At 37.4% G+C, this 25,744-nt stretch overlaps 2 protein-coding genes and 1 long non-coding RNA gene across 5 annotated transcripts; 1 reads left to right on the top strand and 2 right to left on the bottom strand.

Moving 5' to 3' along the window:
• tnip2 (TNFAIP3 interacting protein 2) lies at positions 1–11,743 on the bottom strand. Of its 3 annotated transcripts, XM_037765206.1 has the most exons (7): positions 11,217–11,743; positions 3,123–3,675; positions 2,070–2,372; positions 1,855–1,944; positions 1,435–1,698; positions 1,159–1,275; positions 1–1,054 (listed from the first exon to the last, which is right to left on the bottom strand). In XM_037765206.1, exons 2-7 carry the CDS (start codon positions 3,435–3,437, stop codon positions 782–784), a joined length of 1,362 nt encoding a protein of 453 aa, XP_037621134.1. In that variant the 5' UTR covers positions 3,438–3,675; positions 11,217–11,743; the 3' UTR covers positions 1–781. The 3 variants fall into 3 exon arrangements, with proteins under 3 accessions (XP_037621134.1, XP_037621135.1, XP_037621133.1); XM_037765207.1 differs by lacking the exon at positions 11,217–11,743 and having other exon boundaries at positions 1–1,051; positions 3,123–3,788; XM_037765205.1 differs by lacking the exon at positions 11,217–11,743 and having other exon boundaries at positions 3,123–3,788.
• Positions 10,796–25,744, top strand: LOC119485556. The gene is made up of 3 exons (XR_005206299.1): positions 10,796–11,103; positions 17,052–17,056; positions 25,734–25,744. It is a non-coding gene; the product is annotated as an uncharacterized LOC119485556 (long non-coding RNA).
• sfrp2 (secreted frizzled-related protein 2) lies at positions 12,117–14,822 on the bottom strand. The gene is made up of 3 exons (XM_037765208.1): positions 14,183–14,822; positions 13,101–13,181; positions 12,117–12,582 (listed from the first exon to the last, which is right to left on the bottom strand). The coding sequence occupies exons 1-3, from the start codon at positions 14,682–14,684 to the stop codon at positions 12,278–12,280; spliced, it is 888 nt and encodes a 295-aa protein (XP_037621136.1). The 5' UTR covers positions 14,685–14,822; the 3' UTR covers positions 12,117–12,277.

Genomic DNA, 25,744 nt, shown 5'->3' on the forward strand with positions numbered 1-25,744 from the left:
TGTGGGTAAACAGTCTTTTATTACAAAAATAATGTGCCTGCTCAAGAAACAACAGCACATGATCTCCAAAAAAATAAGCATATTATTGTCAGTTTGGATGCAATCTTTACATACACTGTTAGAAAAAGTGGATCAAACATTTTTTTTCCCTCCACGGCTTTCGGTGGAAAAAAGGCAACTAAACATTGCACTAAAATGCTTTGCCTTCTCCAATTAGTTATGCAAAGACAATAAATATTAATATAATAGTTATATATTTTAAATCTGTTATTAAGAATATATAATTTACAGGACAGAAATAAGTAAAGTTCAATCAAAAATAAACAAACTAATAGCACCAAAATAAGAAGCTTATGCATCATGAATCTCGAATCTCAAAGTCGTACGATCCTACGATTCAGTTTTTGGCTAAATGTCAAGAAAGTGCAACAGGTTTTGTAATTTGACACATTGAGGTATATGACATTTGATATATTGCATTGACATCCACTTTCCCACCACAATAAATCTCCTGCGTTGTCACAGGAGATCACTAAGAACCTGACACTGTTTACTATGCAAGCATGATGAACTCATTTCTCTTGCGACAGGGGAAGTTTGGGTTGTACAGTTTTGCTTCACTATGTACAAACATCTCAAGTCAGTCGTTTCATTTGTAGTCAAGTCTCTCCGAATTGGAAACTCCACTCAGGTTATTTTCTGCCTTGTAGTGATGCTCTTCAGTGTTCAGTTACTGTCAGCGAGAGATTACTGTCTTTTCCCAAAATGAGTGTTGTTCCGTTTATAGTTTGGCGCACTCCTCGCAGTGGTTCAGGTACTCTGAGGCATCCGTGTCGCTGAACGTGGCGAGGCATCGCGGGCACTGTAACTCTGACATGCCCGGGCATTCGTTCCACGCGGGGCTCGATGTTGCTGCGGCTGCGGGCTGTTGCTGCATCTCAGCAGGTGTCCTCAATAGAGGCTCTGAGGACTGTTGTCGCCTCGAGTTGATCCTGTGTCCTATGTGCACACGACACATGGGAACCACCTCTCTGCTCTCTCTGCTGGCTCCCTGCTGAAGACAATTACACTGTTAGGATTGCACAATATAAGGAATATATGCAAGTGAATGTGTCTAAAGATGCACTCATCCACCTCGTTTGAGGGTTAGCATCTCACCTTTTTATGCAGCTGCTGTTTTAACTGATAAATCTGCTCCTTCAGGTCTTGGATCTGGCCCTGTGCTCGCTCTCTGTCTTTACGCTCCGACTTAAAGTCATCTGTGTAGATGAGGACCTGATTGAGGAAAAGAAAGAACCTTTAGTCTCCTTAAAAAAATCTGTTGTCAAAACACATTGGATGCCTCAAGAGCTGCATGCAGTCAAATTCTACAAATTAAAAACTGAGATTCAACGTGTATACAGAGATGTACTGAGGCCACAATGTAGCACCAACCTGCTGCTCCAGAGTCTGGATGCGCTCTTGATCTTGCCTCCTTTTCTCCTCCACTTCTCTACTCAGCCGCGTGCACTCGCTCATCTGCTCCTCTAGTAAGCCGTTGAGCCTGGAAATCTCCTGATGGAGCAACCCGGTGCTTACAGAGCCAAGCCCAGGCATCAAGCCCTGCCCGGAGGTCTCCTTCAGCCTCTGACATAGACCTCTGATATAGTCCTCCCTGCTGGAGTCATACTTCTGCCACTGAGTATTCAGACTTTGTACCTAAAAGGAGGAATTACAACAAAAGGTTAGGACTCATTTAAAAACACCACCACCTTCATATCTTGTATAAATGTTTGTTTTTCTAGTGCCTGGTTGATTTCAGGGAAGTATAGTCAATGAGCACAACTTGGAAACTTGTTCTGGGTGAAGACTTACATAGGTCACCCGCTGCTTTAGCTGTCGATTCTCCTTCTTTAGTTGACAGATTTGGGCGTTAACACCACTCACGTCAGAGGACTCTGTCGTCTGTAGAAAATAATGGAAGAGAGATTACAACAGGGCCATCCAAAAAAAAGAAATTAAAGGTCCAATGCACAAGTAAACAAAGGCAACAAAGCCCTAAAGTACACAAAACCGAAAGCGCCACACACCTCCTTAGACTTTTCCTGCTGGGTCACATCCTCCATTTCTCCTCCTCCTTCTCCACCTCTCTCCAGCCTGGACAGCAGCTCCTGGCACACCTTCACCGTTGCACCGAGCTGGCCACGCAGCTGGTCAGCCTCCTCCGCCAGGGATGTGCAGAGCACAGCTCTGGTGGCCTCACACCGCTCCCTCTCCTTCAGGGCCGAGCTCAGCCTGTGGATCTCCCGGTCCTTCTCATGGTCCGGCTGACCCCTGACGCCCTCCAGCTCCAGATCCTTCTCTCGGAGCTCCAATGTCAGCCTCTGGATCTCCTGGGAGGAGGAAGACAGGGGGATTAGTTGCATGACCATATCAGTTTGTAAAACTTTTGGTGTATTTAAATATACATACAAATTGATATACAAATATTTTACAGTATTATTATTGCTACCAATATTTATTCTGCATTTGATTCTTTCAATCATATACTTGTATCTCTGAGGAAGTCTGAACATATTTTCAGTAAATAATTAAAAATATATAGCCTACACTTCAAATCAATATAACCCCCTGCAGGATGGCAATAATACAATATTAGTTAACTAAATATATATTTTTTATATTTTATAAAATATATATAATAATAGTATAAATAACTAAATATTTTATATTCTTATTATATATTATATATATATATATATATTTTATAAAATATATACAATGTAAATAACTAAATATTTTATATTATTATTATATATATATATTTTATAAAATATATATAATATATATTAATAATATAAATAACTAAATATTTTATATTATTATATATAATATATATTTTGTAAAATATATATAATATATAATAATATAAATAACTAAATATTTTATATTATTATTATATATTATATATATTTTTTTTAAATATAATTTTTTAAAGCTTATTAGTTCTTGTGGAAAGTGTACCTATACATGGAACAGACTTGTACTAACTTCTCTCTATCAGCCAATTTAAGGCTTAATTTCCTGCAAACACTCATCTGCATTTTCAACATTATTATAAGCATTTTAAACATCATATTTACCTCTGTTTGTCGACATGCCTTGAACTCCACATCGTCGCTCTTCTGCTTCAGTTTGCATATCTCTTTACACAAGCTCTCCAGCAGAGACTTGGACGGCCCGATAAGCAGAGACTCGTGATTATCTCCCACCGTCATGTAGACCCTCTCGTACCTGCCCAGCCTCGCCTTCAGATCTGCTATGATGTTATCCTTCACATGGATCTGTTTGTTCAGCAGCTCCATCTCCTGCTGCGACTCATGGTACATAGTATTCAGGGTGCTGCAGCTCCGGAGCTTCGTGTCGTTGTTATCCGAGTTTATACTGACGTTATCCATACTTTAAACTTCTGTGTCTCTTTTAGAAATGGACCTGAGCAGGTCGGTTGTGTTGGAGATGTGCGGCAGCATCGCTGTGGAGAATAATATCTCCGGAACAGTCTTTAGGGGATTTCCTAGGGAACTTCCCCGCGGACTTTTTTGAGCTTCGTCAAACTGAGCCCTGCCTCTGCCTGCTGCTCGCACAGACACAGCGTCCACCGTCATTTGGGGAGGTGAAAAAAGGGGTTTTATAGAACTGCTTGGCACAAAACAAGGTAAATAAAACAAAAGAGACGCACAAGGTAAAAGAAGTTTAAGCTGGCTGGCTGCCAAGAAACAAGTTAGAGCGGTGCTGCCTTCAAAACCCGTCGTAAACCCGAGCTCTCCAAGCGAGAAGTGCGTATTTCCAGTGAATAACAATAATAAACGGCGTTAAGGAGGATGCATGTGTGTGCCCACGTAAATGATATTACTATATATTTACTCTATTATTATATTTACTTATAATACTTATATTTACTTATATTTTTTATATATTTACTCTATTATTATATTTACTTATTATACTTATATATTTACTCTATTATTATATTTACTTATAATACTTATATATATATATATATATATATACTTATATTTTTATATATTTACTCTATTATTATATTTACTTATAACACATATATATACTTATATTTAATTATATTTTTATATATTTACTCTATTATATTTACTTATAATACTTATATATGTATACTTATATTTTTATATATTTACTCTATTATTATATTTACTTATAATACTTATATTTTTTATATATTTACTCTATTATTATATTTACTTATAATACTTATATTTACTCTATTATTATATTTACTTATTATACTTATATATACTTATATATTTACTCTATTATTATATTTACTTATAATACTTATATATATATATATACTTATATTTTTATATATTTACTCTATTATTATATTTACTTATAACACATATATATACTTATATTTTTATATATTTACTCTATTATATTTACTTATAATACTTATATATGTATACTTATATTTTTATATATTTACTCTATTATTATATTTACTTATAATACTTATATATGTATACTTATATTTTTATATATTTACTCTATTATTATATTTACTTATAATACCTATATATATATATATATATATATATATATATATACTTATATTTTTACTCTATTATTATATTTACTTATAATACACATATATATATATATTAATATACATACTTATATTTTTATATATTTACTCTATTATTATATTTATTTATAATATATATATATATATATATATATACATACACTTATATTTTGATATATTTACTCTATTATTATATTTACTTATAATACTTATATATATATATATATTTAATTATATTTTTATATATTTACTCTATTAGCTTATTTGTTGATTTAATTTATTACTCTCGTATTTTTTTGTATTATTGTTTTTTTTGGTGTGTGTTTGTTTTGTTTTTTTAACTCTATTATTTATTTTTATCATTATTATTATTATTATTATTATTATTTATTTTCTTAATTTTATTTCAATTTTGATTGTTGAAGTTGTTTTCTCTAGTGTACTTAATGAGTTTGTCTATAAGCTCATCTACTTAAAAATGGGTTTATAAACTATTAATTGCATTGAACTGTAAATTGCATATATGAAAACAACCTTGAAAAAAGGGAAAAAATAAAGCATAAAAAAAAATAATATCATCTCATCATGTGGACCAATTTTCTCAAAATTGTGACCAAGAAATACAAAAAAATACTTATTATACTTATTATTAGGGTTTAATTATTATTATTATCTCACAATTTTAAAAAAATCACTCCTTTTCATCTGTTTTTGTCTTTTCTTGACATAAATAGGCTTCCACAGTCGATGCATACAGTACAGCACAGTACAGCACAGTGCCACAGAGTCATATGTGGAACCTTATTGTCTTAAATAAAAGTAAAGGAATAAAAGTAATAATACCACAGTGTAGCTGTTAAAAGTAAAAGTCCTGCATTAATGTACTTAAATAAAAGTACAAAAGTATTAGCATCAAAATATACTTAAAGTACAAAAAGTAGAAGTACTCATTCTGCATATTGGCCCATTTCAGTATATGTATATAAAAAAAACAATCGTAAACGGACATCTTAAAGTGTAAACAGCAAAAATGTGTTCATATGAAAGTTTTTGGGTTTTTTTTGCAAACTGGGCCACATAGCCTGGGTGTGAAGAGGGAGAAAACAAAATGTTCCTATCATTCATCTCATAAACAAAAATTGTTCCATCCCACCCAAAAGCTGTCTACAACAGAAAGTAGCTTCAAAATAGACCTAGACATGAAGTCCCCCTCTACAATTATTAGTTACTAATTCGTATAGAAAGACAACAGCATTGAATTTTCCCACCGGTAGTTTGCAGGGTTTCCACGCTAGACCCCGCCCCCTGAACGTCACATCAATGCATTTGGATTGTCACAACAAATTCCCCATTATAGTTAAAGAGGTCTTGATTTTTCCCACCGCTCTGAAGGCATCATAATTATGATGTAATGTAATAGTTCAGCAGTGTGAGTTGCGCAGTTATGGCCACACCAGTGACTGTGTGTGATTGTACTGCAGCTGTCCAGACTAAGAGGATGATTCATACAGAATGACTGGCCATTGTACGGCTCTTAATAATCCTGTGGGGCATTTCCATATAATTTCTGAAATTTTGGAAAGAAAGCACCATATCCGTTACTGTAACAAATTAACTATTATGACATTACTATCAGGAATTAGCCTTCAGTTCCACTGTGACATCATGGTACTCGAGTTTACCATATATTATTAGTTATTTCTGAAAAAAAAAAAAAAAATCCAACAATGTGAGTGCAAGTATATTCCTGAAAATTAAACTGGGATTTCACAGCCAATAATCCAAACTTCTCTACCCCTGTGTGATATGTTAAATTGACAGGCAAGCCACAATGAATTAATTCAAAATAGTAAAATATAGATTAATGAAATTAATAATCATAACAATTTCACAGTAGAGGAGAGGTAAAACATTTTTTTTACATAGGAAAAATGACACAGATGTATACACAGTACAGTAATGAAAGAAGTATTCTGGTGCTGTACTCATGAGATTTTTACAATACAATAACCGTCTCAGATAATATCACAGTTTCATGGTATTACATTATCGTCATCATCATATAATAATAATAATAATAATTCTTATTATTAGTATTAGTAGTAGTAGTCAGTATCAGTTACAATGACCCTTAACGGTATTATAATAAACAGAATTATAAACCTGATTAATAATAGCATGTAGCTATAATATGTTAAATAACTGTCTGAAGCATTTGAGTTTACATGTTAGCAGCACAATAGCATGTTAAATAATTACTAAATGAAAAATAACATCAGCTGGGAGATTTTGAAATAATGTCCCATGATTATTAACAATTAAAATATAGTGTAGATGCACAAAAGCACAGCCAGACTGTTCCTGTCAAACTTCAACTCCTTAGATCAGCGAATGTACACGGTACGATAACATCAACATTTATACCACGGTATACCTTGATACAGGTATATCGTTATAATAGCTGTACTTAAAAGTACCAATACAACAGTGTAAACATAAACAATCGCATTGCTATACTGTTAAAAGTCTGATATTCACAATATGACTTAAATAAAAGGGAAGAGGAGTAGAATGAATAATGTCCCCCGTCAGTGTTGAAATTGTCACGTTTTTGTTACTTACAAGCAGCATTTTAATGTTGTATCTGGTTAAGGCGGAGCTTATTTTCATTTATTTTGTGGTAGTTTAATCAGAAATGCAATATTTAAAAACACTATTGCATGGTTTGTACGTAAAATCTTACTTTACTAAGTCGATATAGCTCTCGAATAAATGTATTGAAGTGTAAAGAATATTTCCCTATGAAATGTTGTGGAGTAGACGTTTAAAGAAGCAGAAAATGGAGATACGCAAGTCAAGTAAATTGTATTTAAGTACAGTATTTGAGTACATTTTACATTTTAGTTTCATTCCACAACTGTGCATGTAAGGCATAGCTGATTTGCAGGCCCAATGCAGGATATATTTACACATGTACAGCCCTTTGCAGGAGTATTACACACAATGCATAATAATTCAAACACATAACCTATTGTTATTACTTGAGCGATCCCTTCAGGGTTTGACCCTGGACTACATGAACACGGTTCCATTAATCACTATCTGGTCAAAATGAAACTACTGTCTAGACTGAAGGTGTGGAGTTAAAGACCTTTAAGCCTCTACTGTCCGGAGGAGAGTCCCAGATATTTCTGGAACAATCACACATAATGTCACATGAGGTGAGTCATCGAGGTCACATGGCAGTCACCTGACAGTTGTCAGAGCCACATGAATCAAGGTGTGAAGTGTGTACAAACCATGTGGGAAGTGTCAGGATTGGGTTTTAAGTAAAACTTTCTAGGCCAGTTACTATTCACTTTTGATGCCGGAGTGTGGCTTCCCTTCCTCGGGGGATACTATGATTATAGGTAGCTTGAATATTTTAGATGCTATCTTTATTCGGTTTCCCATGAAGCCTCACCTTGATCATACCACTAACATTTCAGCTCATGTGACACATTGTGATGGCTCAGAGAAGTGGAAATACCTGCTGGGACTCCCCACCGCTGAGTAAGCCTTTTGGGACAGGTGAGTAAAGACCCTCTGTGGTCCAGTGGGTAATTTCTTTTTGACCTGTTAGCATAATGTTAGTCACCTGGATGACTAACATTATGAAAATTTTAAAAGGAAATTATGATCCCATTTAAATCATAATGTCTAATTATCTTTTGATATGTTTAGATATATTTTCTTTTTTTCTGTACTGTTTTTTGTATGTATTTCACTGTTTTTATTGGATTGTTTTCCACCGTTTGGTTAGGTTTTTCTGCATATTTTGTGTTCTTCTTGTTGTTTAAAATTTGTTGTATTTTTAAAATTATGTTAGTTTAGATATTTCTTCCTTTTTGGTTATTGTTTTTTTTATGTTAGTCACCTGGATGACTAATATTATGTCAACAGGTCAAAAAGAACAATAGACCTAAGAAAGACCAAAAAAAGACCAATACCTGGATGACTTACACCTTACAGGTGAAACTAACTGGACACATTTCACTGCATGCACAACATAAGTTCATAGGTATAGTAGGTTGTTATAGCCCTGACAAAATTAGTTAATTATCTCTCATAATATATATATATATATATATATATATATATATATATATATATATATATTTAGCTTTGGACTGTTGGTCATACAAAACTAGCAATTATAAGACGACACCTTTAACTCAGGGAAAGTGACAGACATTTCACTATATTCTGACATTTAATCAACCCAAAAATATGTTTTAAAAAAAGAGAAATGGAATAATCATGAAAGTAATCATTTGTTGCAGCCTAAGTTTGATGTTTCCAAATTTGTCATTGTGTGAGGCTATAGGGTGTGTTTTTGGTGTTAAAGCAGCAGTAGGTAGAATTGGAGCAAATATGATTAAAAAAAGTTTTTTTTTCATAAAACAGTCACTATATCCTGACCGTAGTGCATGAGACAGGTAGCGCTGATCAAATATTAATCCATATTCTGTTACTGTAATGTATATTTCTCACCTCAAATGTTTTCAGAAACATCTTGTAGTGTACTGTTTAGCTTTAAAATGAGAAAGTTTGTGACCCGGCCACCATGTTGTGATCAGTTGAGGAAATACTAAGCACCGCCCACCAACAAGAGCAAGCTTTCTCATTTTACAGCTAAACAGTACACTACAAGAGGTTTCTGAAAACATTTGAGGCTGAAATAGGCATTACAGTAACAGAATATTGATTCATATTTGATCAGCGCTGCCTAGTTTGACCGTTTGATCGAAGTTCGCGAGTGATTGACAGCTGCCTCCGTTGAATAAACAGCCAATAGGATTGCTCTCTCTCTGAAATCACCTGTGATTGGCGTAAATCTCCCGTCAGGGGCTAGATTATTTAAAGCCTGAAAACAGAGCCATGAGGAGATGCAGAAGTCTAGTTATCTCTCAGATCACTTGAATTACAATATGCTGAAAGGTTATCATGCAATTTTTGCCCAATGATGCCAGAAACGTTCTGCCTACTGAAGCTTTAAGTAAAGACAAATGAAAATTTCATATGGCACTTGTCATAAAAAAAGTTTCAAAGTTCACGCTCACAAAAAAAACCAGGCAGAACAGTAACAACAGCACAACAACACAAAACGAAATAGAGTCAAACCAGTGATAACATTAGACAAAATAGCAAATACATAAGTAGATTGAACAGGATTATCTAAAAGAAATAGGTAAACTTTTCCAGTGTTTATGGGCAAAAACAGTAAATGTGCCTTTTGGTATCTTCAATAATATTACCTGTTGGGATAATTTATAAGCCTCAGGCATCATTCACACCCACAGTTTGTGAGTAGTACAAGAATTTCCCACTGTAATGAAATTACTGAAAAACAAATGGGTATCAGGAACAGTAAGTAAGTGCCATGCGTTTCCCAGAAATGCGTGGTCAAAATATACAACACTGTTAAAATACAGGCAAGCATGAAAAGCCTAGATTCATTTAACTGGTACTATGTTTACAGGCTGAGCTTTATTTAGCATTATAAGCCTACACGTTTAATGATGCTATTTTTCATGCTATATGTCATTGGGAAAAAAAACTGTAAATAAATAGTGTTGCAAAAACATCACCACAAAAATGCCTCATATGCATCCAATTATTACCATGAACAGATTTTACCATTGACTTCCACTAGATGGCGGCGCTTTGTTAATAATACTGTCGACTTATTTTCCATCTTGAGGCCATGAGAATTATTTTTTTTTAATTCCCCTTTTATTCGTGACTATATTGATTTCCTGCCACACACAACAATGAAATTTCAAAACATGTCGTTGGCAGCTTTTAATCGTTGAAAACTTTATACAAGAATAAAAGGCAGTATTTGATATTTACACAGTAATACTTTTACACAAAAATACTTTTTACATTGCACACACACGCACCACCACTTGATTATTTGCGCCTAACAAGTTACTGCTCATCAAATCAACACTACCAACCAAAACTCAGATATTCATCCTCTAATAATACCTAAAAAAAACAATGTGTGTCACTCATCAAACAACAGGATCAAGATGCCAACCAAAAGTCAACATAATAAATGAAATATGAAAGTCTGGGAGTAGAAAAATATCAGTTTTTATCATACCGTGGTAGAAAAGTATGCAGTGGCTCAAATACAAAAGGATTAAAATGTTGGACAGGAAGAGAATATAGCCAGCTATCTCTCATTTTGCTTGAGAAAACGGTAGGAATATAAAACATTATTTTTGTTTTTGAACATCACACTACGCACACAGGGATCACAGCTTCACTCAATATGCACCACAACAATATGAATCAGTAATTATTTCTGTAGAACTGTGAGACAAAAGAGTTTTTATAAGATGCAAATACCTATTTTAGGAAGACTGAAACTTGGAGCTCTTTTTAAACTCGAGTTACCTTAAGCAGTTACGGCCTTTGACCTTTGTGATGTTATTTTGTTCCTTTTAGGAGTTGTTTGAGGAATGCCCCATGCATAAAAAGTTAAATTTTTAGGTTATGATGCAGATCCCAGCAGAAACAGATCCCAGGGAACACCATAGAGAAAAGAAAAATGTCTTAAACTCACCCCCAGCACAGGATTTAACAGTAAGCCACATCTGCCAATGATTTTTTTTAGGGTCAATCCTTTTTAATCCTGGATTCAAAGCTCTGCTAGTTCTCACTGTGACCATGTAATTAGGGATTCCTTTACACCTTGGATGCCAGCTGAGTGCAATTACTGAGCTGACAGCAAAGGCAGCTCCACAGGAAAAGACACTTTAATTCTGGCCACTAGGGGGCGCCAAGTGCTCACTAAGTGCAAAATGAATGGGAGTCAATGGATGAAATCAAAAATCTTTTCACAAAATCTTATATTACTACAATTTAAGGGACGTTTTTTTCCCTATATTTACTTAATTCTGTGTCTGTACCAAATATAAATGTGTGCCCTGCTCAAAAAACACGGCCAATCTGTCTGATTTAGCCACTTAAAGATGTGCTTTTAAAGGAACAGTGGGTGTAACATTTAGATCTACTGGCAGAAATGGAATATGATATTAATAAGTATGTTTTCCTTAGTGTATAATTACCTTAAAATAAGAATTATTGTGTTTTCATTACCTTAGAATGAGCCGTTTCTATCTATATAGTACAGTATAGTACTACAGTAGCCCAGAACGGACAAACCAAACACTGATACCAGATAGGGCCATTCACGTTTTTGTGTTTTCTCCTACAGGCTTGGCACATGGGAGAAATTTCAGTTTTGGTTGCAATCTGCAACCTCACCACTAGATGCCGGCAGATCCTACACACTGCACCTTTAAGAATATTGTGACCTTATTGATGAATGTAGCTTGAGTGTATTGGGGCATAGCACCTGTCAGAACACGGAAATCCGTAAGAATTATTATTTTTTTGCTTAGTTTAGTTTTTTAGCTAGCAGATATGCTATATACTGTCTATTTTTTTATAAGATATTGGGCATTTTTAATAAACACCAATGATGTGTTTTCTGAGGCTAAAGAAACATGTTTCTGGAATCTAGAGAGGAATCTATGAACCATAATTGTGTGACAACGGAAAAAGGATAATTGGAAAGAGCTCAACTAAACTTTTTCTTCAACAGTGACACATGCAGTTTTCCTAGCACTGCAGCTTGCGGATACTGCGGGAAATCCTCTTAAACTCTCTCTGTCCCTTCTGCCAGCGCTTCAGCGAGGTGATGACCAGATGGCCGTCCATCTTCTGGCCCATGACCAGGTAGGCGGCGTGGATGTCGTTCATCTCCTCGCAGATGCACTGCAGGCCGTCCTTCAGCCAGAGCACCGTCTTCCTCAGGTCACGCTCCGTCACGCCGTTCAGCTTGTAAATGGTCTTGCTCTTGTTCTCCGGCACGATCTTGGTGTCTCCGTTGATGTAGGAGATCTCCTTAACTTTGATCTTCAGGGCTTGAGACAGGAGAGAAAATAAGGGATTTGTTTTCACAAAAAAACTGTTAGGGCTGTCCTCAATCAAAGACATTCTTAGTCGATTAACACTCATATGAATTTGTTCGTATTGAATTTCTTTGTTGACTAGAAATAAGCCATTCAGCATAAAAAAAGCATTAAAAATGACTAATTGACTAAAGAAATCTTAGTTGACTAAGACCAAAACAACCGATTAGTCGACTAATCGATGAAGATGGGGCAGCCCTAATGGATATTAATCCTTTTTGACAACCCACATGAGTGTGTATTTCAATTTGGTTTAGTGCTAAAATGCATGCAATAGGGGAGAAAAATTTGAGGAGGGAAATTCTGGTCACAATACACATTCTTTCTATGCATTTTCAAATGAATGAAATATATTCAACAGTGAATTTTCTCCTGAAATTTCCTGGAACCTCCCTTCATGACCTCTTGGGGCTCTCTGAGCTTCACCTTGGGAACTACTGCTTTAATAAAAAATAGGTGGGTGGACTCACCAAAGTCATTCTTACAAAGGTTGTCAACAATTTCGTTGTCATTTTCATCTGTTTCCTTGCAAGCATCGCACACCCTGGGCACTAAAAGAGAGAAATTAGATTAGGTGAATGTGACACAATCTGCAACACAAAAAAGTGCAAATTAAGTATGATGACACATATCCAGATGGCACCACAGTGCACTGTTAAGAATTCCCCAGTAAAATAACAGTAAAGAACTGGCAGCAGGGTTGCCTTTATGTTACTGTAAAATTAACATTATTATACTGTCGCTGAAATGTACAGCTTTGTACTGTTAATGAAAAATACAGTTTGAACTTTATTAATTTCACAGTATTTTACAGTTAATTTACTGTTTAAAGATACATTATATACCTGTTTTTCACCTTTCTTTTACATTATCTTACTGATTTGTTTTAATGCACTATTTAGGTTGTATTTTTTACATACATTTTAATAAACATTATTTTTTTGCCTAGATGAATAGACTTAGCAGGTTACAGACATACAGTCACACTAAATACAATTAAAGGCACTTGTTAGGAAAAAGGCTATAATAGACTTGTTGACACTTTTCCCAAAATGTCTGTCTATAGCTGGCTATAAGCACAGAATGCAAACCAGAACAACATGTGAGTGAAGAACAATAAAGCTAATGCACTGATTTTACAATCATGTACAATGTACAAGCCTCACATGTGCAGATCAGGTCCCAGAATTAAAACAATACTGCATGAAACTGTAACTGATGATACTTTAGACAGTTGATCAGCAGTAAAGTGCTGTTTTTTAAGAATGCATTATAGTTCAGTTAAATTGAATTTAACAAGTTTTCTTTTGTATTAACAGTAAAGCACTGTTTTTTTTAGCAATAACAGATTAATACTGTTGAAATCATGCTGTAAATTAACAGCAATTGTTTACAGTGTGGATTCTGGTGCAATACATGGACACACGAGTGGATATATTGCACACACACACACATGCACTTTGTGAAGCAGTCCCCACCAAGTGAATTTGGCGCACAAGACTTTGGGGATGTTAAATTTTGCAAAATAAAACACAGCTTAAGGAAACTTTACCTTCTTTGGTGACTGGTGCAAAGTTGTCGACGCCTGCAGGTGGTATGCACAGGTCGTTGTCCAGAGGGAAGAGGTCACAGTCCAACATCTTTGGCCATGGGAAGCCGAAAGCAGACATCACTGGAGCGCAGCCGCTCTTCACGCTCTCGCACAGAGACCTGCACGGCTGTATGGGCTCGTCCAGATCATCCAGACACACTGGAGCGAAGAGAGAGCAGAGGAACTTCCTCGTGTCCGGGTGGCACTGCTTCTGCACCAGAGGGATCCAAGACGAAGCCTGCTGCAGAACCTCATTCATGGTTTCGTGTCCGAGAAGGTTAGGAAGACGCATCTCTGTGTACTCGATGTCGTGGCACAGGAGCAGGTTTGCAGGAATCGCCTTGCAGTTGTTCTTTTTGTAGAATAATTCATGCTGGCCGAAATTGTACAATCCGTGGATGGCTTCCATGCAGGGTATTGTCATCACCCACAGCACTGTCACTGTTGAAATAAAGGCCTTCATTTTTTTTGGATGCAAGTAAAAAACCTGCAAAATAAGCCAGTATCAGGGCTTGTTGAGCATCAGTCTGTGTGGATGGAGTCTCTGTCTGTCAGTGGCCAGCTACTACTGTAACAAGAGGGTTTCTTCCAGGCATGTCTGGGAGGAGTCTGTGTTCAGCACTTGGTTTCCTCACATCAGGTGGACACATTTGTCAGCACAGTCCAAAAATTCTCAGTTGTTGCTCCTCTGGGTGCACTTGCAGGTATTTTTTGATTTCTAATTATAGTCCATAGTATTTTATCACCAGTTTTCTTAACTATTCCCCCTCTATTTCATCTCCTGCCCTTCATGGAAATCATAACAAAACCTGTCTGACAGGTTCTCCTCATTACGCCCAAATCAACAGAAATATATCCTGACTGAGTGATCCCCTAACTTGCTGTTTTTTAGACCCGTGCTGTAAATAGTTTGTCAGTAGGGGCATTTAGCTCAGCTCAGTGGAGCGTTAATTTTCCATCATTAGGAGTTCAGTGGTGAAATCCTCTGGGCAAGGTCTGCAGGTTCATATTTGCCACATGGTGATATATTGTTTGCCCCGGTGTGAGAAGCAGACCTCCACTCAGCACACCCAGGGGTGAAACCAAATCTGCCTCCTCCTCCTCCTCCTCCTTCCTCGTGCTGCAGCTCTGGCTCCTATCCGCTCTCAGACCCCCTTGAGCTCCGGTCTGGTCTGCAGACAGCAGTGTGGTGGTTCTTCTCAGGCTTGACCTTCCTCTTGCTCTGAAATGAGTGAACACTTAAATCTCGCATGTGATGTTTGGGGGAATTTCTAGCTAAAAAGGGTCAGTTCACCCAAATTACAGAAACATATTGTCCCAATTACCCCTCTAGATGTTCAGATATTTTTGGTTTTACTCACCCAGATGTGTCACTGAGACTTCTCAGCTGGTTAGACTGTTATCAGATCCTAAATGGGCGTTATCAGTGGTTATAAGCCTCATAGATTTGGGTCAGAAGGGGCCTGCTACACCCACTAAGAGGTTTTATCATCGATTCACATGGGCGATCACCGAAGAAAGGAATAAAAGAAGACGACAGCGACCTCTAGCGATCTGAAAAGCTGTTTGTGTTCAAAATGTTTCATTCGGTTTTACAACATTAGAACGTGTTACTTTTAAGTTTCACTTTCACTTTTACAACGTAGTAGGTGTAGCCAGCCCGTTCTCATTCCCAGGGCATCAAATGCCGAGGCTTTGTCACATCTGTCGGCGTTTGATACCGCCGCACAAAGCACCCTTTAGCACCAGTATGAGACACACCAGGCTTTCCATTAACTACAATGTAAACCCATCCGCGGCAACGGTAAACACTCAGAGAAAGTGCGCCGGGAGTGTGGTGATGTAGTTTAGAGAGTGAAAAGACACACACGGGGAATGGAGGTGGATGGGTCCAACAAACACAAGGCTTTCATCTAGGATACTACTGTTCATGTCCCATGCGTTAAGTTTTACTTTCACGTTTCAATCACCTGTTCGTGTCTCGTGTTCACAATATTCAGTTTAATTTTCACCGTACAAATGCAGTAGTTTTAAACCCAACCATTTCGTATTTTCCTAAACCAATCTAAGGCTGCATTCACACCAGATCAGGCAGTGCGGCAATTCTCCGCAGGGTTAAAGTCACTTTAATGGCCCATTAACTGCGACAATTAACGTCTTTTGCTCCCTCATGGCTGGGTTGTACAGCTCTGGATCGCGATCACGTGATTGGCCACGTGATCGTTTACCAACCAAAGCTGGTTCTGTTTCTACTTTTCCACCGCAGACTGCTGCATTTTTTTTGCGGCACCCCCTGTGGCAGCCGCTGCAGCAGCCCAAACGCACTACCTTTATTCAAAATGAATGGAAAAACTTGTGTTTTCCATACACTGCCTGCTCTCGTGTGAATGTAGCCGAAGTGATTTTGATGCATAAACCTAAAGAGACGCCAAGGGACGGGACAAAGCGGCAGTAAGTGACAAGTTGGGATGAGAACGTGTTTGTGTAGCAGGTCCCTACTGATCCACATCTATGAGGCTTAAGGTTAGTCTGATAAAACACATATAATGAGCTGATAACAGTCAAATCGGGTGCACTTCTGCTGCCACCCCAACACAATAGAGGTAAACTGAATATCATTTGTGGTGCTGAAAACTCTTCAACATGTTATTTTCCAGAAGCAATGAATTGATGAGCACCCATATATTCTAAAACTCATCTACATAGTGTGCAAAGAGCCACATGTTGATTCCTGTATTGTCTAAATTACAGCAGCTCATTCAATCATTCAAAAAGGTTATGAGTCACTTTTTTAAGTAGTGGGGAAAAAATATTTGAATAGAAAACACAGTTGTAGTCATTAAAGTTTATAGCTCTAGGTGTGCCAAACTTATTTTAGCAGAACTAAACAAAGACAATATTTTGGAAAGAGGTCCCACTTGTGTGCATGTATAAAAAGTGTAATGTGCTGCGCCCTTAATTGCGGTGTTTGATTGTTTTGCTACTGTAGATACAGTAAGTGTTTCCTGACTCCTTAATAAAGGAGTCTGAATTCAATTAGATGCATCATACTGACTCATGATTCCATCATCAATCATCTTATTGTGTAGTGACATCAATCGTAAAAATGTACTGCTCACTCCCAGAAACTGCTTACTGTACATGAGAGCAAAACTATAGCAGTAAGAGTACATGTTGTAACTGGTGACTGATGGGCTACAGAGATTCTTCTTTCCAGTATGACTTTGAATCATTTTTCTTTATATTTAAAGGGTCAGTTAACCCAAATTACTGTTTCTTCAGGAGAAAGTGGTTTCAATTTAAACTGTCCACAAGGAAGTTAGCTCTGTTTTTGGTCTCCACCACCTCCAGACGAAAATATCTGTCTCTTTAGCTGCTAAATGTCCACCAGCTGGTTGCTAACTGTATCAGTCTGCTGTTTGGTGCTGAGCAGGGAACGTATAGTGGGGTTTTTAGAGCTTTGTCCGCTGAAAACGAGGCTATGAGAGCGGTGAGAGTGAACCAAAACAGTAGGGAACTGAAGAGTTGGCTGAACTCATCAATCAGTGTATGGTGTGACACCATTCACATTCAGTGATTTGATCCTGTGTTATTATAGAAATACAGGTTATAACTGCTTTAAAGAGCAAATGTCTTCCTGTCAGGATTGAGCTGGCATTCAGAGCAAAAACAAGGGTCTGCCTTGGTGGGTGAGGGGTGTTGTGTTGCTTCAAGTACCAGTGAGACGTGAAATACGATCCAGGAAGTCCAGTTTGAGTAACAGATCTATGAGTTTGAATGATTATCAGATGCCAAAACACTGCACGGCGGTTTATAATACTCTGAGACAGAATTAAATGATTCTCAAATCGCAGTGGCAATTATCATTTGTCACAATGATTTCGAAGTAAACAGTAGAAACGCAGCGTTTATGTTACAAAGTATAGTCTACCAGGAATGGGCATTCGCATGTATTCGATTAGAGACCACATCGCCTTGCTGGATGATGTCATGTTGCCGGACGAGCCCTCTGCGTTGGCACCACATTGGCCTCATTCAGAGTACTGGTTCTTCAGTCTGTGTCAAAGGGTTAACTTGTTTTTACAGGGCAACTCTCCCCCTCTTATCCCGTCTCCTTCAAAGTGTGTTAATTCTATTCAGGTCTCTGTAGAAACACTTATACGGCCATTTAAGGGCTCGAGCCCCCTATTAACCTGCAACTGGACTCCCTTTAGTTGAGCAACAGGTCAGCTGGCTAAACTGTACCTGTGGTGGGGCAGGTCACATGCTAACCTTTCTTGGGCAACTAAATGTGATCAGCTGTAAACACACTGATGATGCACTCCTGGGCTGTATATGCAAACTCTTAATGGACATGCATTGAGCCATGATGTGGTAAAGTAGTTGGAGTGATACATCCTGGATACTTCAGCCTGTCTTTTAAAATGACAAGAAACAAAGGCAACAAATGATGGAAAGGAACAAAAAGGGGATAAATGGACTGCAACTAGGATTGGGTAAAGCCTTACCAAGCACTTGGCTTTATTTCTCCAAACTCAGATAACATGCAGTCTCCATTAACAATACGGTTTCACAGACAGTTAAGGTCAGAGGCTCAGGATAGAGGTAAGCTGATCCTAGGCCTGTGCTTAAAGTCACCCCAGCAGGTTTTCATTACAACTCTCTCTGTGTGAAAATGAGACACAGCTTGTTGGACCTAGTGGTCCATCTGTAGCCCCTTCGTTCTTTCTCTTCCCCCTCCACCACCATCCACCCTTTACCCTTGCTTTTTTCATAAAGAATCGAGGGCTACGCTACTGTCAAAAACAATCACGGGATGTATGGTGCAGGTTCAAACGAAAGCCAAACCCCAGTGGAAACATTTGAGGAATCAATTTATTGAATGTTCATGAAGACTCATCGCTCAGTGTGAGGAGCATCAAAGCCATCAGGTCTGCTATAATGTAAACCAAACCAGCCCTGTTTCTTAGCAGATTCCCCCAGATAGTCCCATTTTTATGCACACAGGCTAACCAGCTCCATACAGGATGTTGGGATTTGGACAAAATTACCTCTGATCAGAAAAGATTTAAAGATAGGTCTGGTGATAATCTGTATTTTTCTTATTGTCAACAAATCCCATGAAAAGACCAAAACCAACAATAGCATCTATTAACTGGTTTGGAGCGAATAAACTTTCATCAGAAGTTGGTGCTATAGGCTACGCATGGCTGTAATCCGCAAGAAAACAGAGTAGAGGAAGTAGAGGTTGCGAACTGGAAACAAAACAAGTCGGCTTGGACAATTAAACAATCTACGAGAGAATATTGGCGAGAGGTCTTCAGGAATTTGTTACGATTCGGCAAGTTGTAAGTGTTCTTTCATGTCAGCTATTGGCCATGTTTCATGTTGTCCGGAGACGAAGACAAGCATTCGTACGTTACGGGAATATCTGAGAAGACGCCAACAGTGTAAACAGCTGATCAGTCTTGTGAGTTAAATGTTCGCCATGTCAGAATTTATTCGGCAAAGCCGTTTCCATATCCCAATAAGCGCAACAACTCTTTTACAACAAAGGCAAAAACCATCAGCGTAAAACCTTTTTTTTTTGCAATTCAGGATGTTTTATGGAAATTTGCCGTTTCCATACAGCTTTTCTAATATGATACTTCAAAATGCGTATAAAAATATGTGAATGGACACGTGATTAATGAAGTGATCCTTCTAACAACTTTGTTTGTCTAGTCAAAGCTTATTCCTCTGTGTGTCGTATTGTAGACCGACATTGTTGACCATAAACTATTAAAAACCTCAATGCTGCACTGGGTGCAATGTTCCTCCATTACCATGAATGTTATGAACACTGTAGTTTATTTTGAATCAATCCCACATACAACATCCTGCTCCCTTATATACACGCTAAGTGCACCAAATGTGTATTAATCCGCAGATGAAAATAGTCCCCAAGAAATGCATTATTTACTCCTGTTTGAGTAATGTTGACTAAAAACTTTGGTGCCCACATGCTTTAGCAAATACTGAGCCTTTTTTAAATATTAAACTAGACGGGCTGGGGAAGTCGGAAAGTATTGAGAGACACACTATTATAATGTTGGTTTTGGTTTTCTTATGGGATTTGTTGACACAAGGAAAATGTAGAATAATGCCAGCCTTATCCTCTAAAGGAAAAAAATCATTGGTCTGAAATCTGCCAGTTTGAGTGTACAACTCTCGGTATCAAAATACTTTGTTTGGACTTCATATAGATGGTCTACACCTTTACAAAAATGGTTTTATCTGCCTGATATAATTAGGATTATTTAGTAGCCCTGAATAACAAAAATCCACAAGCCTCCACTGTTAGGACCACTAGTCTTTATCTTCCTTGACTGCCAACTGAGAATCAACCATACAGCTCTGAACATCGTCCTGAAGTGCACTAATGAGCTTGTTAACTTCAATCACTCCTTCTACATTGACATTTGGGAAAGAATTTATCCCATCCAAGAGGAATTAATCTCATTAGAGCTCAAGAGTCATATAGATTGTGCCTGCCTGGCGTAATTGATGTTCCTATTGTACAGGTCTAATTGACTCAGTATGGGGCTTCAGAGCAGCTGTGGGACATGTAGACGACTTTACCACATGCATGTACGAAACGTGGGCACTGACTGTACATAGCAGCGGAGAAATAGTATGAGGAGAGGGCACAAGATGTGTTTTATGTTACTGAAGTATTGAAAAGTGATGTTAGAAATATTTCATGTTAAGTGATCAGCCATTTATGAGTCATGGAAAGCAATAATTTGACATATGCTTGCTTGCAGACAGTTAGATGAGAAGATCAAGATCGATTCCACTTTCATGTCTGTATGATAAATAAAAACCAGCAGCCGTTAGCTTACTTAGCTTAGCATAAAGACTGGAAACAAGGAAACAGTTTGTTTAAAGCCAGGGTTGGTAATCTTTAGAAACTAGCATGAGTACGTTAGATATGATCCCTACTTCTCTCTTGATTTATTACCTCAGTAAACATTGTAAACATGAGTTTATGGTCTCAATCGCGAGTTTCAAGACTTCTTCAATACAGCATGATGTTCATTTAGTAAATTATGGTCCCATTTAGAGTCAAATAGACCATAAAGCAGGGTATGCTTTAGGGCGTGGCTACCTTGTGATTGACAGGTCGCTACCACGGCGTTGTCTGGTCTGGGAGTTGTCCGTGTTTTCGTCTTAAAACTTTAACCCTTTCACAGTGTGTTTTCAGTTCATGAAAGTTAATTGTAACATTTTGATCGCCTGAAAATGTCTCATTCAGCGTTCGGTTTTACGTAGCTCCACCCTCTCGTGTCACTTGTGGTTGCAGATAACCAAGATGGCGACGGTCAAAAGCATAGATGACGACGGCCAAAATGCTGAAATCGAGGGTTCGAAACGGCAGTCCACAAACTAATGGGTGACGTCACGGTGACTATGTCCACTTCTTACAGTGTTTTTGATCGGCAACACTGACAGTACGTCCGTTCAGGCCTCCTTCAAAAGCCACTCCCCCAAAATATTATAATGAATGTAAACAATGAACATGGCTATTATTAGTACTCACAGCTGTCAAGCTAGCAGCTTGTGGAAGACTCCGGTGACGAACAAAGACGGGCAGAGTGCACGCAGACAGGCAGGTAGGTATAGCCTGGACAGACTTATTCTGACTGTCCTGCGACAGCCACAGATGCCGGACAAAGTGTACAAACTGCAAGTTGCGGTTATGCCCAGACTATTTCTTGGTCAAAAGCAGCAACTTCCTGAAGACTTCAGGAAGTCAATTGTTGCTCGTTTTTTGTAGAGATTAAACAAACAAGATATAATGTGTTAATTAGTGACCTTTAGCTTTACGAGAGTGTTATCAATCTTCTCATCTAACTCTTGGCAAGAACGCGAATAAATGCATTTCCCAAAATGTCTAACTATTACTCTAATGGCTTGAGATAATCACCATACAGCTAATTAGTATGGGAACGAGCTCAGTATTTTAAAGCTCGTCAAAAGTCCAGCCAGATTTGTGTTACAGAATCCAAAAACAGTGACTTTGTACCATAAAGCACAGCAGTGAGCCGGGCAGGTTTATGCTTGCAGGATGTCCATGGATCAGTGTGACAAGCAGATCGTTCTGTAGGGCCCTGCCCTTTGACCCCTGACCGATACTGAAGCTGGAAGACTCACACTGTGAACGGCTCTCCGGGGATGTTTTACAACTTAAATAAAAGTACAAGCAGCTCTTCTGTTCCAGAAGTGTTTTCTGAATGACCCGTACCTGATCACCCCATACGAAGTAGGGTAACCCATAGTCCTTCCCCTCGCCACCTTGACACATTCCTCACAAAAGAGACGTTGCTCTTCAGTACTTCAATACTTTCCTATAATTTCATCTGTATTTATATTTTATAAATATATTAGATTGTTGTTGATTTAACATATTACGTGTAAATGGGATATTAAGGATTTTGCACGAATAAAATAAAGTTTTAAAATTAAAATGACTACATTTTTTGCAGATTTCTCTTTAAAATCAACAATTTGGCAGATGAAGGGTAAATCCTTGTCCTTTTACTGCTTTGAGCACATGTGATTATACTTTATGGTCACATAAATACTCTTCACTTTGCTGTAAGTAAGAGGAATACCTGTTTGGTTTCTTTACACTCTTTAAAGAACTTTTTTATTCCTAAATTTGCTCTTTAGAGCATTCTTAAGTGTCATTTTAAGTGTCCTGGATCTCAATCTGCAACATTGCAGTAGCAATAGTATTGTGCTGTTGGACCTTGAGTTTGATTTGGTATGCTAACATGTACTTCTTAAAAATGTGATGATATATTGTTAATTTGATTTCATTTTATTTTTTCATTTTGGTTCTTTTCTATCCCATTTATGAGACTTTTAAATAAACAATAGTTTGAATAACAAATTACATGTTTATTGGATGTAAATGCAAATGAAAAAGACAAATGATTTAATCTTGAAACATGTTTTTCAAATTAATTTACTTCCTGCAAAGACAAGTTTTCTGTGACATGAACAAATTACCACTGTGGCAGAAGCCATGGATCATTTGCCTTTCGACAGTTTATGTTGTGAAATATAATCTCACAAACCTTCATCACAGGAATTTGGGGGTTAGAAAAAACTAAAAAGAAAAAACACCCCTCTTAATTTTAGCGATGGTGGCAGCGGGTTAGCAAGTGACCCACAGTGACCCCTGGAATACCAGACACGGGCTCAAGTGTAAATAAAGGTTTGGTATTCATTCACAGTTGTGACACCACAACAAGGACACATTTTGTTTGGAGATATAACTGAGAAGTGTGTGTGTCAACCAGAAACAGACTTTAAGTTCAACCCAAACTCTGAACAACCTCTGCTCACTAAACTTCAAAACAGCCACTCTGAACCATGAAACAAGATTTGACTTGTAGTCGCCTTCTACTGTTTCAAGAATAGAACAAAGCCATTCAAATATATCTCCTATGAAAACATGCATAGTACAGAAAACAGATCTCCAAGATAATTATTTTTTTCGTTTTCCAGATGTAAATGTGATAAGATTTCTTTCCCCTGACACTGTGAAATGTTTTAGTTTCTCCCAGCGTACTGCAAGTAAGACTGATAACTCCATTCAACTTCAATAAATGCAATTAAGAGTAATTTTATCCAGATACCCCTGACTTGCAAAAAAAAATACACACATGCATGAGTAGACAGAATATACACTTTATTGTTTTGGAGGGACATTTTTGCTGTAATTCAAGTTATATAGATAAGATCAGAAGAAAAACAGCACATGAAATTATATTTGTTGGATCAGTTTTGTTCATATTTGAACTGTGTTTTACTGGGTGACCAGGAAAAGCAAATATGGAAAGAAGAATGTTCTGCACCCTCTGTTTCTCTCTGTGTCATAATAAAACCAGACTTTTTATTTCAAGATAATAAAGCAATACAAAGACAATATATCAGCAACATTCATACATGTAAAGGCAGGGTATAGAAGGGAAGGAGTTATTGCACGGACATTAGGAAAACCATAAATAAGTTCAGCATCTACACACATAAAAACACTATTTATGAAATGATTCTCATATCAAAATCCTGTATCCAATGTAATGTATCCAACAGAGTACTCAGAGTACTTTATATGTCCCCTTAATGTACATGCTCAGTAATGTCTAGAAACAGATTCTGTATGTGCATTCATATGCAGTATCTGTATGCAATGCATGGATGTATAATAAGAACTGGATACCGGACCCCAAGGTGGCGCCTATTCATTCCAAAGAGAACAGCTCGCCTGGCGCAAAAGTTTTCTAGCTTCTGGGTTTACTTCCAGGTTATGCAGCTGTCTGAATATATGCAGTAGTGTTTCTCCTGCTGGCCCCGCCTGTGAGTTCCCGCTCGGCCCATAGACTTTACATTCTGATGACGTCACAGATTCGTATGATATCTCAAGAAAAGTTATTTTACGTGCATTTTTCTACGAATGTCCAGCAACACGTGTCAAATTCCCGGTCGTTACATGCATACAGTCTTTTAATCTTAAACTACACAGGAAACAACTTGGTTAGGTTTTGCCAAGAAAAACAAACAAAACTACTTAGTTAGGTTTAGGAAAATATAGTAGTTTGGGTTAAAATAACAACGGAAGTCACGTAACTTACTTGACAAATACATCAATGTTGACTTCTGGTTGATCCTGGGCAAAAGTCAGTTTTTTTTTTGACCCACCCATCCACCCCGACCTCCTCCCTATGCGGCGTTTATAGCTCTTCCCTTCCTGGTTCACGATTACTTGGATTACATATGAATTCATTTCGTGGGATATATACAAATTACATTGCATTACTTTTTGTAGGAAATGCCAAAAAGCTGAACAAAACGACATTATTATTTATACTTGTCATTTGTTAAATAAGACCAATGGAGTTTGGCTCAAAAAGAAAAGCTGGACTACATTAACCTAATCAGCCTCAAACAAGCTTCATGTCTTCATCCATTTAATTTTTTTTACTCTGCTGTGTACTTCATCTTTTAAATCCTCATATTTTCCATTATATAATGTCTGCCATTCTTATTTCATTACTCTGTAAAGTTTATTTTATAGCATATTTCCAAAAATAGACTCCTCCGTAAAGGTAAATGCTTTTGTAAGAGTGCCAACTATGAACGTTAATGGACCCACAAACATGTCATCACTGCTTCCCCGTTGCTTTCATATGAAGAAGGCAACATTAAAACCCTACGTGCTGAATTCTCCGACTGTGGTAACAGAGGAAAACACCCTAAATGCAGTCAGAGGGAATCACTGAGGCCTTTAATATTCCTAGGTAGACTCCCAGAAGAGAGCGTGTTAGCATTGACATACAGTAGCGTCACTACCTTGTGTGTATGTGTGTGTGTTTCTGTCTAATGGCAGATGGAACGAGCCCGAGGTGGTGCACATTAAACCTGCAGAGTCCTGCTGAGAAGAGGAGGGAAAGACCCTGAGTTATCCTAAAC

The sequence above is a fragment of the Sebastes umbrosus genome, chromosome 3 (assembly GCF_015220745.1).
Source record: "Sebastes umbrosus isolate fSebUmb1 chromosome 3, fSebUmb1.pri, whole genome shotgun sequence".
Classification (NCBI taxonomy): Eukaryota; Metazoa; Chordata; class Actinopteri; order Perciformes; family Sebastidae; genus Sebastes; species Sebastes umbrosus.

Bases quoted from the DNA above. Each gene is read 5' to 3' on its own strand.
- tnip2 (XM_037765206.1), bottom strand. From the start codon at position 3,437: ATGGATAACGTCAGTATAAACTCGGATAACAACGACACGAAGCTCCGG. The intron at 1,699-1,854 runs GTAAGTCTTCAC...TCCTCCTTTTAG, and splicing joins TAAAGCAGCGGGTGACCTAT to GTACAAAGTCTGAATACTCA. The intron at 1,276-1,434 runs GTTGGTGCTACA...TTCCTCAATCAG, and splicing joins TCCAGACTCTGGAGCAGCAG to GTCCTCATCTACACAGATGA.
- sfrp2 (XM_037765208.1), bottom strand. From the start codon at position 14,684: ATGAAGGCCTTTATTTCAACAGTGACAGTGCTGTGGGTGATGACAATA. The intron at 13,182-14,182 runs GTAAAGTTTCCT...TCTCTCTTTTAG, and splicing joins TGCACCAGTCACCAAAGAAG to TGCCCAGGGTGTGCGATGCT. The intron at 12,583-13,100 runs GTGAGTCCACCC...TCCTGTCTCAAG, and splicing joins CCTTTGTAAGAATGACTTTG to CCCTGAAGATCAAAGTTAAG.